Raw genomic sequence first — 15,945 nt, forward strand, 5'->3', positions numbered from 1 at the left:
TAGAAGAGAAGAAGAAGATAGAAGATAGGTAAATCTGAATTTTGCGACCCCCACTGCCACTTGTGTAGCATATTATTACGTGCCAGGGACTCTATGAGATGATAGCACAATAGTCTGAGTCCATAATTGGTAATAAGTAACGCAAAAGCAGTTACAAGTGACTTAGAATTGTGCGCAGTTGCGTACACAGTACAAGACGTCCCTGAAGGCATCAACACCTTCAGCGAGCGCGATGTCGATCGCACACGGTTCGAATTCGACCCTCGATCGATGGCTGCGCCATCGCCGCACACGTGTCGAATAAAAAGCAAGGGACAAGTCCTTACTTACTAACAACTCCTAGAATTTTTAGTTGCTGGAGGGGTTGCCCCCCCTACCTGAAAATCCTGGCTCCGCCATTGATTGTCCACGTGATAAACTTTACAAATTGGCTGTCGGGTGGAGGTGGTTGTATGACACACATCCAACCCAAAATATGTTTTCTTATGAACAGCATTGGTCTGCGAGAGCATACGCGACTGTTTACAATTCAAAAGAATGTGTGACCTTCAGGCTACTGGAACAAGACATGCCGAGATATGATGTGAAAACGAGGGGAACCAAATGAGCCAAAAAATAAGAATAATGACCTGAATCGTGACGATTCGTCGAGTCACTCGGAGGGTGAAACATTAAATGCCTAACGGATACACCGTGTATATAGTGAACACGGCAATGCCAGTTGTAATGTGCACACTGATGTCAAATGAGAGTTCGTTAGCAAATGCATACTCCACAAAATCACAAAACTGGTACATTCAGAGATGTGTTTTAACTTCTAATGAGATATTAATGATGCTAACATGTTATTGAACATGATTATTGCAATATAAACTTTACTGATTATTAAAAGAGATAATAAAGTATTGAAAACGGTGATGGTGTAAATATGACAATCATAATACTGTATTGACGATTATAGTAATCATGACGATAATGTGCAAATGATGACAATATTTTGAAGGCAATGATCACAAAAAAGATGATGATAATAATTATACCAGTGATGTCGACGGTCGTGATGGTGACAACAGCAAAAAACAATACAACAACGACCCATCGGACATCCCTGACGCAGCCTGCCCGAGACCTCATGGGAACTTATCCCCGCAGAGTGATGGGGATTGAAGTTCGCGTGCTGGCCCCGGTCCGGGCGGGGTGAATTCCGGCATCTCGCCCGCGCCACGCGGCCGCCGCTCCCGGGGGGCCTCAGCCCGCCCGCCGCTGCTCCCGGGGCTGTCTTCGAGCGCGACGGCGGCCGAGGCCGAGGCCAGTCGCGCCGCCGCGCATGACGAGCCTGCCGACAGGCTGTAGACGACGCCGTGGCTCGGCTGCGGCGTGTGGAAGCGCGACGACTTACTGGACAGCGAGCTCATCCCCATGGGGCTGCGTGACATCGAGCGGCCGCCGCCGCCGTGGCAGGATGCGGCCGCCCGCGCCAGCGCGGCCCTCTGCGGACGCGCCAGGCAGAGACCGCCCCAGCAGCGGTGGCGGACGGCGCGCGCGAACTTGTGGTGCAGCGACGCGTAGATGAACGGGTTCCAGCACGTGGAGCTCATGGCGACCCAGTGGCAGCACAGCTGGATGACGTTGAAGTAGCGCTTGCTGACGAGAGTCACCTCCGGGTCGAGGTCCCGAATGAGGTTGAACACCTGCGCAGCGCCCACGGGGCGAGAGTTGTCCTTTTGTCATGTCGCGTTTTTTATTTTTAGGGGGGGGGAGGGTTCAGTGTTGCAACTGGCGAGGCGTTAACTCGGCGGCAAAGCGAACTCAAAGCGAGCACTTGATGAGTGTTGCACTTTATCGGCCACAGCGAGGTACAAGAGCTGCGTCTGCTAGAGATGCCACCGTTAAGACTGACCGAGCCCAGACGTATTCGTCAGTCGAGCACTCGGCCTATCGAAACTGCCACACACTGTCATAAAGTTGAACACAGCTATGCACTGTTGAATCATCTAAATCGAAAACTATTTTCTTGAGAACTGCTTTTTGTGCTTAGTTTGTTGTCCTTCCCCCGCACCTCTGATTAGCACGGTTGGCTATGCATGGTGCGAAAGAAGTTTAATATACACGAGTGAGCGACTTCCAACACACGTCTAGTTGAAGGCTTCTTATTTATTAGGAGCACACGGGGCGATACACTTGGTAACGCGGCTACACCCAGGCTGTCCAAACACGCAGCCCATCTCCATCCTGCGCCACGCTGGCTGGTTGACGAGCGTAGCGGCGGCAATGGGGATGGTCTTGCAGAAGCACAGCCACGTGGTCGAAGATGAAGAGGTGACTGCAGTGACGCAACCAGGACCCAGACCCCACGCTAACAGCCCCGAACCAGAGCTTCGGTGCTGTTTATATCTGCCTGGTGCGGCCGAGCGCCACCTCTGACCACGCCCCCTTTCCAGAACTTTTGGGTTGGTTCCAGGACGTTCTCGACTGACTCCGCCATTGACTTTTACCCCAGATACACCCCTTCATAATAAGGCATTATGTAATGCAGCTATAACCGCAATGACCCTTACAGGCCGGCAGGTGTCACCCTGTCATTACACTTGCATGCAGCACAACACCAGTACCAGATCTCTGTAGATTCCCCACTTGCACACGTGCCAATTCCCAGACTGTGGGTCAAACCTAGACAGGTCGCAACCATTGTGCATACCAGCCTCAGAAACATCAACCATGTAATTTCTCTATGATCTCCCCTCTAGTTGAGGCACCTTCCACCAGCAGTGGTGAATATACATATGTTAAACTTCTTTTTTACCGTACGTAGCCAATTGTCCTTTTCGGAGGTGCAGGGCTGCGCCTTTACTTCTACCAATGCAGTTCCTACATGTTTATTTTAAATGAAGCAAAGACAAATATCCCCCGTGTAGCCTTAACAGACTGTAGGGGCAAGTGCTGTTAGCGAGCACCTATAAAGGCCGGCACGGATACACGAGGGGGTGGGTGGCCAACACCGCGAGGCTGAGTCGACCTAGAGGAAGCCCAGGACCGGTTCAAATAATCGTCACTTTTTGGCCGTGAGCGTTAATCGAGTCACCGGGTTCATAGCACAGTGCGCTAACCGTTCACATGCACGCACGCAACACACTTTGCGCATACACAGCCTTCACCCCAACTGTGCAATTCGATCAAAGGAATATGTAGTTGTGTGGACGCAAAGATTGATAATTACGGAACCGTAATTACAACAAAAACATCTGGCTTGCCCGCCGTGCATTTAAAAGCTTTCATTATTCGTTTTATTAAATCACTTAAGCCGCACGGGCATGCGCTGTCAGGTGGACTATAATTGGCATCTGCTGGGGCACAAGCAAAGCTTGGGTGCTTGGATCAAAGCGTGAGGATACTACTGCTTTCTCCTATTATATTGACTATAGCGAGTGTGTTGTTTTTCTTCATCCAGAAAATATTACCAAGGGATTGAGTCACTCTACATAATCTTGATGTGCAATTAAATGGGATGTAGCGTAAGTCTCATTGTAATAGAACCTTTATCCTCGGAGGGCCCCAACCTGAACATTGCGATTCATTTGCGTGGCAGTCTCGCTTGGGATGTGTAACCAAATCTAGATTGATGTGTAACCAATTTGCCGAGTAATTTGAGCGCGAAGGGAAAACCAAGGCTAGCTGTAGGAAACCCACACATATACATAAATGACGCTTACAAATCTCGTACAGATACGTTAGCAACCCACTGATCTCTCCTGCTGTGTAGCATGCTCCTTCGCCTTACAGCTGGATTTGTTATTTTGGGAGCTTTTCGTGACTGCAGAACCAAAGAATGGATTTGTTATGTACACGATGAACCACCGACCCAACCTCCAAAACACGAGATAATTGGCTTGTGAGCAAAACTACCGAATTCATCATCAGCTCAACTTTTGTGCTTTAATATATATTGAGAAAGAATGGAATACTTAAACCCAGACAGATGCGCCCGTACATGTTCTAAGATAATTATATACTATTGAATATGTATAAGGCGCTTGCTTAAATGCCTCGGCAACTCGAAGTGCCTTTCATCACCTCTTATCTCAAACATCTGATTGGGCACCCTGAGTGGCAGCTGTTATTGTGCTGCACAGGGTGACGCATCAGCGGCCTACAAGTGCGCATTCGTCTGCCAGTCGGGGAAGATAATTGCTTCATTGTCATGCCAATTAATTAATGAGTCGAGTTTTTAAAAAAATCTTGACATTTCTACCATGACACCGGCAAAATGATGGACTATGCGTTTCGAATCGTCTTCTCTCGTATGGCTGGTGTAGATGCAGAGAAAAAAACTACAATTTCACATTCAGGTGGTAAAGCCAGATAACTGCATCAAAAGCAGCAGAGTGGTATCGCTGTGATGTCTCCTTCGCATCTGCGGATCGTGCATCGCGTCATTATACGTCGTACCGTCTGTTCTGGATGACCGCAGTCGCACACTACCGCTGGAGAGTTCTTGATTTTTAATTCGTGCGTCAGGTAGCCACATCTACTTCCATGGTTTGTGCGGTGGATGCGGTTTAGGGTGGACCATGAGCTTCGTGGGAGATCAAACCCAGGGGTCTTCTGCGTTGGGTCTTTAACTCGTTTCAAATGACATGAGGGGATCTTTAATGTCCACTGTGAAGCAGACGGTGTGTTCCGCATGCATGGTTTAATAATAATAATAATGCAGATTATAACGTGTGCAAATTTGCGGACGTCACGGCCGCAACTCAGAGGCGCGGAGCCAAGCTCAGAGTCACTCGAAAGCGTGGTTGTAGAGGTGAGTTTTTAAGTGTCTCTTGAAGGAGACGATTGAGGTGATGCTGCGAATGTGCAGAGGGGATGGCATTCCAGACTGTTGGGGCAGCCACCGAGAAGCGGCGCATAGACGTGACCATCCTGGATCTTGGCATCAAGAGGAGGTCGTGAGTCGCACTGCGAAGGCATCTGCCACGTGCTGTGCTGCAAGTCGTCAATAATGAAGAGAGGTACGGGGGGCAGACAGATGTGAAGGCATGGTGGCAGAGGCAGGCGATCTTGTATGTGACCCTGCTGGTAGCCAGTGGAGGGCATGGAGACAGGCAAGTGAGTCGAGACGGGGATGAGTGCGGCCAATGACGACGCGTGCCAGGTTGTTTTGTAGTCTTTGAAGTGTTTTTAGGTTGCCAGAGGAGGTCCGGAATAAGACGGAGTTGCAATAGTCGAGGCGAGACCCAACGATGCAACCTGCCAATGTGTTGGCAGTTTCAGTGGAAATGAGAAGACGTAGGTGTTTGAGAGCCTTCAGGTGAAAGTTGCATGAACTGATGATATGATTGGTTTGACGGTCGAAGGATAAAGTTGAATCTAGGATGGCACTGAGGTAGCTGAAGTGATTGGTGAACCTTATGCTGTGACCAAAGATGTGTCTGTGTGTTGGGAGCACGGATGAGTTGAGACGTTGCCTGGTACCTAACATGATGGCCACGGACCTTGACGGATTATGGGCAAGGTTGTGTGCGGAGAACCACTGCTGCAGGGCAGTGGTGCATTCCGAGAGCCTCTCAAATCCAGACGCATTGGGAGAATTGATGGCGGTGAACATAATAGTGTCGTCCGCATATGAGTGGTGCTTAACACCAAAGCTTGCGATGAGGCGGCCGATCGGGGAAGTGTAGGCTGTGAACAGCAGGGGACTGGGGACGGAGCACTGGAGGATGTCACATTATGCTTTTGTTTCAGGAGATGTGGACGAGCCCAACCTGACTGAGGATTTCCAATCAGAAAGGTACGACAGTATCCACTTGAGTGCTGAGCCACATATACCGAAGTCGGATATCAGGAGGGAAGTAAGGAATGAGTGATTGACGATGTCAATGGCTGATTAAATGTCCAGACTTTCAAGTGCAACGATGGAACCGGAGTCAATAATCATTAAAATGTCATCAAGCACTCTGGTGAGTGATGTTTCTGTGGAGTAGTTGACGGTAAGCTGACTGGAAGGAGCAGTAGTTTGGGGAGGAGGTGATGTGGGGTTTTAGCTGGGCGAGGGCGAGTCTTTCGAGGAGTTTAGAGAGGTTCGAGAGATTTGTGATGGGACAATAACTAGACGGATCATCCGGGTCGAGACTTGGTTTCCAGGCCAGATTTCAGGTTGGACGGAAAACACCCCGTAGAGAATAAGGCATTTGCGATGTTCCTGATCATGATGGCGAGTTCCAGAGCACATTGCTTGAACAAGGAACCTGGGAGGACGTCGAGTAGAGATTACTTCATGTGAAGTGATTGAATCAAAGAGAAAATGTTTTTTGAAAACACCGGCTTGAACGTGGTTAGAAAGGTGTCTGGGTTAGTGCTTACAATTTCAGAAAACGGGAGCGGGGTACGATGGTGCGATGTGAGGGAAGACGTGCAGGAGCTTGCGATGGTGATCAGCTTGTTGGTGAAGTCAGTTTTGAAAGAGGTGGCAAGTTTCAGTGAGGCCAGGGGATCGCTAAGGTGAGGGACCATGGTGCTACCAGGATGTAGAAGATCCTTGAGGGTTTTCCAAAGGACGCGTGGTTTTCTGGTAGCTGTTTTTATGCGTTCTTCAATGTAGGAGGAACGAGAGGCAAGGATACGTTCATTAGTTTTCTTGCAGGCAGCTCTGTAGGCAACTCGATCAGCAGGGAAGACCACTGTGGGACGCGATCCTTTCAAGGCGCCTCCTGATTCATTTAGCAAGGATGGCGTCTCTTGAGAGCCAGCGAGTGTTGTGGGAAGGTTGCCTCGTGGTTCGTTGTTTGAATCGAGCCAGCTTGTCCAGCGCCGCTCTCAGGTCAGGTTCTAGTTGAAGAGCACAGACAGTTGGATCTGATGATGGAGATAACATTGAAGGAAAATTTGCGAGGAGGTGCTGTAGAGTGGAAAACCTGATCCCTTGAAATTACGGGAGTGTCGGGTGATTTTGATGGTGATTGGCTTTGGAGGTTGAAGGGAAAATTGTATGAGGTGGTGGTCGGAGTAACCAGTTTGGAAAATTCCCAGTCCAGTGATGCGTCGATTGTGGTCAGGTTCCAAAACCAGGTCGAGCACGCTCTCAACATTTGTTGAGGAAGCTCTGGTGGGGCCTGAGTTGGTGATGACCAGGTTATGGCAGGCCAATGTTGACTCGAGGTGGTTATTAATGGAGGCTGGGGTATTGCCAGGGCAATTAAAGTCTCCAGGAAGCACGAGCCTCTGAGATGGGTTAGGAATGAGGTAAAGAAATTCGGAAAGCTCATTTAAGAAGGTAGTGATGCTGCCATCTGGAAGGCGATGGATGGAAATTATGGAAAAGCACTCGGGTGTTAGTAGTGAGGGTCACGGACTGGACCTCAAAGGTGGCGTGAGCCATCGGTAGATCGAGCTCTTTAATTTTCAAGTGTGCATTGTAGATGACCGCTAAGCCACCACCCCGCTGGTTAGTTGCGCGAGGTTTCTAAAGAACCTTGTATCCCGGGGGCGCGACTTCCAAAGAGATGGCTGGCTGGGAGTCTGGCCTGCACTAGGTCTCGGTATTAAGCAAAAGGTCGATGTGGTGGTCCGAGATGGTATTGTGAATCAGGGCTGATTTGTTTGTAATGGAGCGTGAGTTAAGTAGGCCAAGGCGGATGGGTAAAGGTGGATGTGAAGATCCGAAGAGGTGCGGCATCGAGAGATCAGAGGAAATAGCTGGTTGAAGGTTGACCTGTGAACAGCAGCCCCTACCGCCTCTGCAACCACGGTGTCTCTGACGTTGACCTCGAAGAAGCCCGAGGCCAGAGAGCGTCCTCAGGAGCGCGGGTTCCAGGTGCAGATAATGAAGGGATGGTGCATGTCGAAGCCCTATTATATCAGCCCGTGCTGTACCGGTGGTGGTGATGGGGGGGCCAGGATTCGGGTGGACTCCAATCAGCGGCTGTGCTACTCGGAGCAGCAAGTCCAGGTAGTGGTGTCCAAGATCCACTCCGTCAGCATGCACTTCCTCGCATGTGGCGGGTGCGTACACGCCTACGTGAACACTCGTTGAGCACGTACGCGGGCGGACACGACCACGCACGCGGCCAGAAGAACACGAGGTCCAGTGGAGTAGCTGACCACGCGCTCTGCTCCGGCTCGCAGGTGATGCAGCAGGGTGGACGAACCTCGCCGAGCTCCCATTCGCTGGTGGTGCTGGGCAGCAGGCAAACCCACTCCTTCGTGTTGAGCAGTGGACAGTCTGCGTCACATTCCCACTCGCTGGTGGTGTTGAACAGTGGATGGAACACGTCGAGCTCCCACTTGCTGGCATTGCTGGGGCACGCCAAGCTCACACTCATTGATAGTGGCAGAAGAGGTGCCTTGTGAGGACGTCGCTGGCAGGAAACGGACCCAGGGCGGCTGTTAAGCCGCACGACATGAACAGCGCAGCCAGCGTCCTCCAGCCTCGTGCGTGGGAGCAGCAGGCCTCGTTCACTCGCACAGCCCTTCAGCTGTGCGAGGCGGCAGGTAAGGCGGGCTGTGTGACACCGAGGCGGCAGGTAAGCCGGGCTCTGTGTGACACTGCAGCAGCCGGCATTTGTCAGCTGTTGCAGCGCCACGGGGCGTGTGCAGTGCGCGCAGAGGCAGGCGGGGTTGGAGGCAGGGTTCTGCCACCGCCTCGGGCGCCGCCAAAGTAATACTGAGGAAAATAATAAAACAACATAAATAATATAAAAGATGGAGTGAAAGATGAAAGTAAGAAGAGCAGGGGATAGTGAAGAATGACGTGGATAAGGCACGAGGTGTGGTAACAGGAGATGACCAGTGGGAACGACACGGGACTGCAGACAGCTGCTGCGGCACTGTCGCCATCTTCAGTTTAAACAGCCGCGGGTAATAACCGCTGGGCCCAAAGCAGAGGTCACAAACGGGTTTTGATTCCTTACCCGTACCCGGCCGCACCAGGGTCGCAAATGGGTACCCGTACTCGTACCCGGCCGGGTACGGGTACCCGTTCCCTACCCCGTACCCGTACCCTAAACGAAATGAGTGACAAACGGTGACTCACCAGTGACTCACGGCCTACCCGTACCCGGCCACACCAGGGTCGCAAACGGGTACCCGTACCCGGCCGGGTACGGGTAGCCGGGTATCGGGTGGTAGGGTATCGGGTACCCGGTTGCGACCTCTGGCCCAAAGGTCCCCCACATCCCGCACCCCGACGAGAAACAGAAAGAGAGACGAAGTCACAAATGATAGAGTAATACTCTTTAGGTAAAGTCACGTAGATAGAAAAATAATAAAAAAATCACGACGTTTCGATCGCAACAGAAGCAATCGTCTTGAGTTGAAAAGAAATTACAGCAGGCGAACTGCTGAGGCAGGAGAATTATAGCGAGAGAACTACTGCAGCAAGAGGTTATATAGGTTTGAGATGGGTACAACCCAAGGGGGTAAGTGGGCGGGGCTAGAGATGGAATTTACAAGTTATAAACCTTGGCCATTGTATTGCTCGAGATTAGCATGTCAATATGTTAATTGAACCCCACCACTACGGAGAGATTAGAGATTAGCATGTCAGTCTGTTAATGTAACCCCACGACTACGGTGCTGAAGAAGCCATTGTATTGTTAGAGATTAGAGATTAGCATGTCAATGTGAGACGGCTCCCACAACACGGGCTGTGTTATTGAGAGATATTCAGCCTATTTAACAACGAACGCCACCGCCGCATCGAGGAAAAGGGAGCAGCAGCTATGTTAGTGAGACATTTAGCCTGTTAATGTAAAGACATTTAACAAGGTGTTGTAACTCAGAGAGTCGGAAATAACTGTTAACATCGGCAGGTAGGATGGAAGCATCACAGCCAGTTATGACTTTATCTGGTTAATACCATCCTTCTAATGATTGCTTAGTTTGTACCCATCTTCTCGGTTGAAATTGTGTTTGTGTTTATATATCTGGATGGCTTCATGAACAAATCTTATTGATAACCAGTGGGTTTGCATAGTACCTTCGTCTTGGAGAAATCAATATCATGTGTGCCCACAGTGTTAAAACAATGATCAGCCACGGCAGAGGTATTAGTCCTACCGTATTTCAGATCCGCCTTGTGTTCACGAATATGGTCTGAGACATATCGCTTGGATTCCCTCGCGAATCATATATACCATAAACCCGCATGTCCTTCGGACATGATGGTTTTATGGTATACACGATTCCCTCGTTACTCGCGAGGGATACGTTTCTGGAGATGCTCATGAATAGCAAATTAATTAGCTTAAATAAATACACCAGCTTTTAAATCATGAAATTATCATAACACCCAAAAACATCTTGTTAGTTATAATAAACATAAAATAAATATAAAAGTATCATATCATAGTTTATACGTGAACTTACCTTTATCTCATCACTTTCTCTCTCATCGCTTCACCTCATCACTTTCTCCCATCACATTCTCTCGCATCACATTATCCCTCATCACTCTATCTCATCACTTGATCTCTCTCTCTCGACGCACTCGTGAGTTCCAGATGCGATTCGCGGATAGCCAAAATCGCGGAAAGCAAGTTGTTGAATAACAAGGGAAGACTATAATGCCTCCTACACTCCATCAGTCCATCTTTTTGTTGGTCATCCTCTGCCTGCATATGTTTCCTTCCACCAAAGCATTGCCATTGTTTTTAAATCCTTTATATTAAGTTCGCGTGCTTGCTTGCTTGCGTGCTTGCTTGCTTGCGTGCTTGCTTGCTTGCGTGCTTGCTTGCTTGCTTACGACCGTGCAAATCTTTCGGTCGTTTTTTAACCCACTTCCCGTGATCCAATCGAGCTGACATTTTCCACACAGACTCGTTGTGCCAGACAATTAATGTTCGTGAAAAAAAATTCCCAAAATTTTGCACTTTTTAGGCAAAAAAAAATATTTTACATATATTCAAATAGAACTCATTCATGGCTTTGGCTGAACGTCACAGTGTAAGAGCCCAGAGCGTAACCCCTCCACAGGCCGTGGCGGAGTAGCGCAGTTGGTAGCGCCCTCGCTTCCCATGCCAAAGGTCGCGGGATCGATCCCCGAGTCCTCCACAGGCGAATATATTTTTAAATCCTTTATATTAAGTTCGCTGCCACGCATATAAAGTATTTATAGTGAAAAACTTTGTTTTTACGGGTTATACTTATTACAGAATCCTGTTTGGTAGAAAGAGACCAAAAAAAATGTTATCATAAAAAATGGCAAAAGTCGTGTAAAGTTCCAGATGCAATTCAGTTCAGAGAGCCAAATTCGCGTTCATCAAGTTCGTGAATAACCAGGGAATACTGTACACGCGTGTTTAAAACAAATATCGTACCTGCAAAGGTAGCCAGCAGAGTGCAAATGTGCCCACGGACATGACGAGCAAGCGGAACGTCTTCCGACGCTTCTGGTGCCAGGTGCGGCGCGCGTTGACGGTGCAGTGCGCGCCGCCGGGAGGCACCCGGCCTCGCAGGGTGAGCGAGATGGCGCAGTAGGAGGCCGACACGGCCAGCAAGGGCAGCAAGTAGGACACGATCACCATCGCGCACGAGTAGGCGAGACGCTGGTCCTCCAGGCCGGTCCACAGCTCCTCGCACACCACAATCGCCAGCTCCGACTCGTTGGTGTTCTGAAAAGAACAATGATGCTAACAATGATGATGATGATGATTTCCACTTGTGAATCGCTGCCGCCGCGGTGTTCGCTCGCTCTCGTAGACAGAGGAGTAATCGGAGGAGCGCGGAGAAACCACGGACAGATGAGAAGGAGACCACGCGATGAGGCGACGCTATCCACAATTGCCCACGTTCTGCGGTCCTCAATATGTGTAGGTGTTATCGGCCAATTGATGAGTGTGCACACGTGGCGGTAAACCGGAGAAACCCGTCGCGTGCGAGGAGGAAAAACTCTGTCCCATGCAGACGGAACAGGTGGAGTCCACGTTGCTTGCGGTACCGCCATCTCCTGGCGAGCCAGGGTTATGACACCTGATCGACGCCCCACGGGACGGGAGAGTTTCATGACATTTGTGCGGTGATCCACCAACTCTCGCTGCTGCCTCCACAGTGCGGGATTGCATGCAGCCGCGTGCACAGCCGCCAGCGGTGAGATCCGACCCAGTCAATGAGCTTCATCCCAGCAGCTATATCTCTAAGCGCCGTTACTCGAATATTGCGACAAACAACAACTGATACAATTACACTAAATTATATCTTATGCCATACCCCCTTAGGTGAATGTTTTATGCACAACTAAACTTTTCGGCAACTGATATTAATTACTCTTTGGTTCTTTCCTTAGAGTCACGTAGTTGAAAATAAAAATAACTTATTTTCACCTACGTGACTTTACCGAAAGAACCAAAGATTATGAATCGTTGCAGTCACGAAAACTTCAAATCTAGAATGATATTAATTACTCTGTAACACAATACACCTGAATATAATGAAGGATAGCATATTTTCACCCAATCAAACTTTCTTTCAATAGCACTATTCGTGCAAAAAATGCAATACATAGTGCTTTACAGGCATAAACAGTAAAAGTGAAATTGTAGGCGAAGTAAAATTACTCAACAATTGTTTTGCAAAGACATAATAAAAAAAGAACACATTAAGAAAATACGAATTAAAAGCAAGTTTAAAAAAATAAGTTATTAGATGTATTTTAATAGTGCTGAATGATTCTGAAGCCCTCAGTTCCCCTGGCGTGCTGTGCCACAAGTGCGGACTGTACACACTAAAAACTGCTCCTCCCACGGTTTTGGTCCTGGCCTTTGGGACGACTAAAATACCAGTACCAGACGATCTGATGGATCTTGTTGGTTTCACCACTTTTTTAACCCGGTAAATTACAAGAAAGCAACCATTGGTCAACTCCTAATTGTTAACTCGCTCCGCCTACGTGGCTGTCCTGATAATGTCATCGAGCCGACTCGCGGGCGGCCCCAGATCAGGCAGCGCGTCCACGCGATGCCTAGAGGCTCTTTGCTGAACACCTGATGGATGATCTCAACCTCGACAAGAAACCGATCGTGCATTGACTCAATAACCACGCAAGTGTTTAGTTCAGGACTCACGTGTTGCCGTGTTGCCATCTGTTGGTCACCGCACAGCCACTGATGACGTTGACTGACGACGACGAACGACAGTTTTACAAATCTCCGCGTCATCCGCCAATGCTCACGTCCAGCGTGAGATGTTCATTCTGTGCATGAACGCGCGCGCATCCTGACCGCGGGAACGCGTCCTGACCGCGGGAACGCGTCCTGAACGCGCGCACATCCTGAACGCGAGAACGCGTCCTGACCGCGGGAACGCGTCCTGAACGCGAGAACGCGTCCTGAACGCGGGAACGCGTCCTGAACGCGAGAACGCGTCCTGAACGCGGGAACGCGTCCTGAACGCGAGAACGAGTCCTGAACGCGCACGCGTGCTGTCCGCGCACGGCAGCGTGCCGCGGTCCGCGCGCTGGGTCACGAACCAAGCGACGCGAGTTCGATTCCCGCTCACGGCCACCAACACCAGGGACGATTATCTGAGCCGGTCCTGGGCCTCCTTTAGGTCGATTAAGCCTCAAATGAGTACTGTCCTTGGCGGCCGGGCGTGGTGCTGGCCGCCCACCCCTTCGTGTGCCGTGCCGGCCTTCATCGGCGCTTTTCGATAGCACTTGCCCCAAAAGTAGGCTCAGGCTATACGGTGAATCTTTGTCTTTGTGTACTCGACTGGGCACTTTAAAGAGGGAGGAGAGACGCTCACAGCAATAAGCAAAACGCAGGGCGCATAAACAACAAACAAACAGCATGTTGTTGCTGTGCACCTGCCAGTGGTGTCAGTCAACACATAACCTCCTGCCAGCGAGCCTTCCACAATTTTACGGGGCTTCGAAGTGCACCTAGCCTGGCACAAACGCTGTGACGACGTGAACATCGCTTAGTGGCGAATATACATAATCATTATTAAATAACAATGGAAGACGACAATCGTAATTACGGTCATTAACACAAGTTCTGCCCCATTACATTGGCGGTGCGTAAAACGTTCTCCGGAGTAAATGACCGCAGTGCACTGAAAACGCGCGCCGTACGCATTGTCGAGGCCCACACAGCACATTGATTGCACAAACTTGTGGCAGGCTTCGGTTGTGAGTGTGCAGTGCGGCTGAATGCTCTTCCAAGCTCTAATAGATCCGTACATGAAGCGCGTGACGGCACAGTGCGTCAAAGGGCCAAACAAGACCACGACATAAATAAACAAATACTATTCTATAGTGTCAAGTGATTCCGCTTCTCGAATTTGCATTGCGGCATTGTTCCTCATCTCCTGCTCACTGCCATGCAGAGCCACGCTGGTGGCTTTGCTGCACGTGGCAAACCTGCGGTAACCCAGCGGTGTGCAGGCGGCAGCGAGGGTTGGTGGGTTGTACCCGTGTTGTGAAACTCTCTTCGCGTGGGCGTCGAGATCCCATCCCCTCGCTCGAGAAGGCAGTAGAGCAAGTGAACTAATTACCATCTGCTATCCATCTGTACGGGGATAGAGGGCAGCCCAGAGTGCAGCCCGCTAGCGCAAGGCGAAGGTTTCCTCCGGGTTTGCTCCCACTTGTATAGTAAGCAACTCAGCTTTAATTGGCTGCACACATCTGAAAAATAAAAAACCAATGCAGGACCTTACCTGAAAAAATATGTCTACGACCGAATGCGACTTTCTCGGATACATCGTCACCATCAAATTGTAACTATCATGAACACAGCGAACGGAAACCGATATCGCGATAATCGCCATGTCGTCACAATTGACATCGTGTCGTGAAGGTGACAGATGACAAAGGCGTCTGAGCCCGGGATTTGCCCACCTGCGGTTCTTCGGTGCGGAAGTCGATGTAGACCGTGTTGACGGCCGCGGGGCAGGCAAGCGCGGCCGAAGCGATCCAGATGAAGCCCGCGGTGAGCGCGCACGACCGCACGGCCACGCGCCTCCGGATGGGGTAGGCCACCACCACGTAGCGGTCCAACGCGATGGCCGTGAGCGACAGCACGGACACGTGGACCGTGGCCGGCTGCAGCAGGGCCACCAGGTAGCACAGCAGGGCCCCGTAGACCCAGCCCCGGGGCTCGAAGGCGAAGGCGGCGGAAATGGGCACGCAGGTGAGGCACACCAGCAGGTCCGAGAGCGCGAGGTTGCCCAGCAAGAAGTTGGTGGCGTTGTGAAGCCGCTTGGTTCTGGCGATGACCAAGATGAGGAGGAGGTTGCCCGACACGCCGACCAGCGTGAGCAGGGCGTAGAGCGGGATGAAGATCGGCTTGAGGGACAGGAGCACGAGGAATCCCTCGAAGTGCTCCTGCTCCTGGGAGAGGTGTTGAGGAGGCGTCATGCTCTGATCTCGCGGAGTCCCAACTTGGCTGACGTTCATCGTTGATTGATGCCGCCTCGCTGCCAGACAAACGGACTGCCGCTCGCTTCCGTGGTGAATAAATTGATTTGCTGCCGAGAGCGATTGATGTGTTTTCGTCTGTGTTTTATTCTGAGATGATTGTTGCATTAGATTGTCGTCGTGTTACTTAATGAGCTGGCTATTTGTAACACGCGTGCTTTTCATCATATATCCAATGCTATTGTCGCCTTTTGTTAAAATATCTGTATATCCGATAGTTTACATTGTACATGTATATTAAGATGATGAAACCCGTGCTAGCTGAGATTCACACACAATGTGTGTTGTAGCTGGAATTCAGTCTGCGAAGACGACTCCGACCTATTTTATCGAGTACACAATTAGGCGAAACACCTCTACCCTCGTCCCACACACGCAATTGCTAAGCCAAAGACTCACGAAACAGACGGCGAATTATTCCAAACACCAACATTATTATTTGCCGAAGCATCCCTTGCAAAGTGGTGATTTGTTTTTTTGTCTCACGTCTCATTAGGTTTTACGCAAAATACAAATTCAACCTTTAACATTACACTTAC

General features: G+C 50.1%; 1 protein-coding gene across 1 annotated transcript; it reads right to left on the minus strand.

Annotated features, from left to right (window-relative positions):
- Nucleotides 1-1,130: 1,130 nt before the first annotated feature.
- On the minus strand, nt 1,131-15,385 carry LOC144728726 (prolactin-releasing peptide receptor-like). Its single transcript, XM_078608334.1, has 3 exons — nt 14,828-15,385; nt 11,313-11,594; nt 1,131-1,691 (listed from the first exon to the last, which is right to left on the minus strand). Exons 1-3 carry the CDS (start codon nt 15,383-15,385, stop codon nt 1,131-1,133), a joined length of 1,401 nt encoding a protein of 466 aa, XP_078464460.1.
- Nucleotides 15,386-15,945: the final 560 nt, after the last annotated feature.

This window comes from Lampetra planeri, chromosome 30 (genome assembly GCF_965212315.1).
Source record: "Lampetra planeri chromosome 30, kcLamPlan1.2.h2, whole genome shotgun sequence".
NCBI lineage: Eukaryota > Metazoa > Chordata > Hyperoartia > Petromyzontiformes > Petromyzontidae > Lampetra > Lampetra planeri.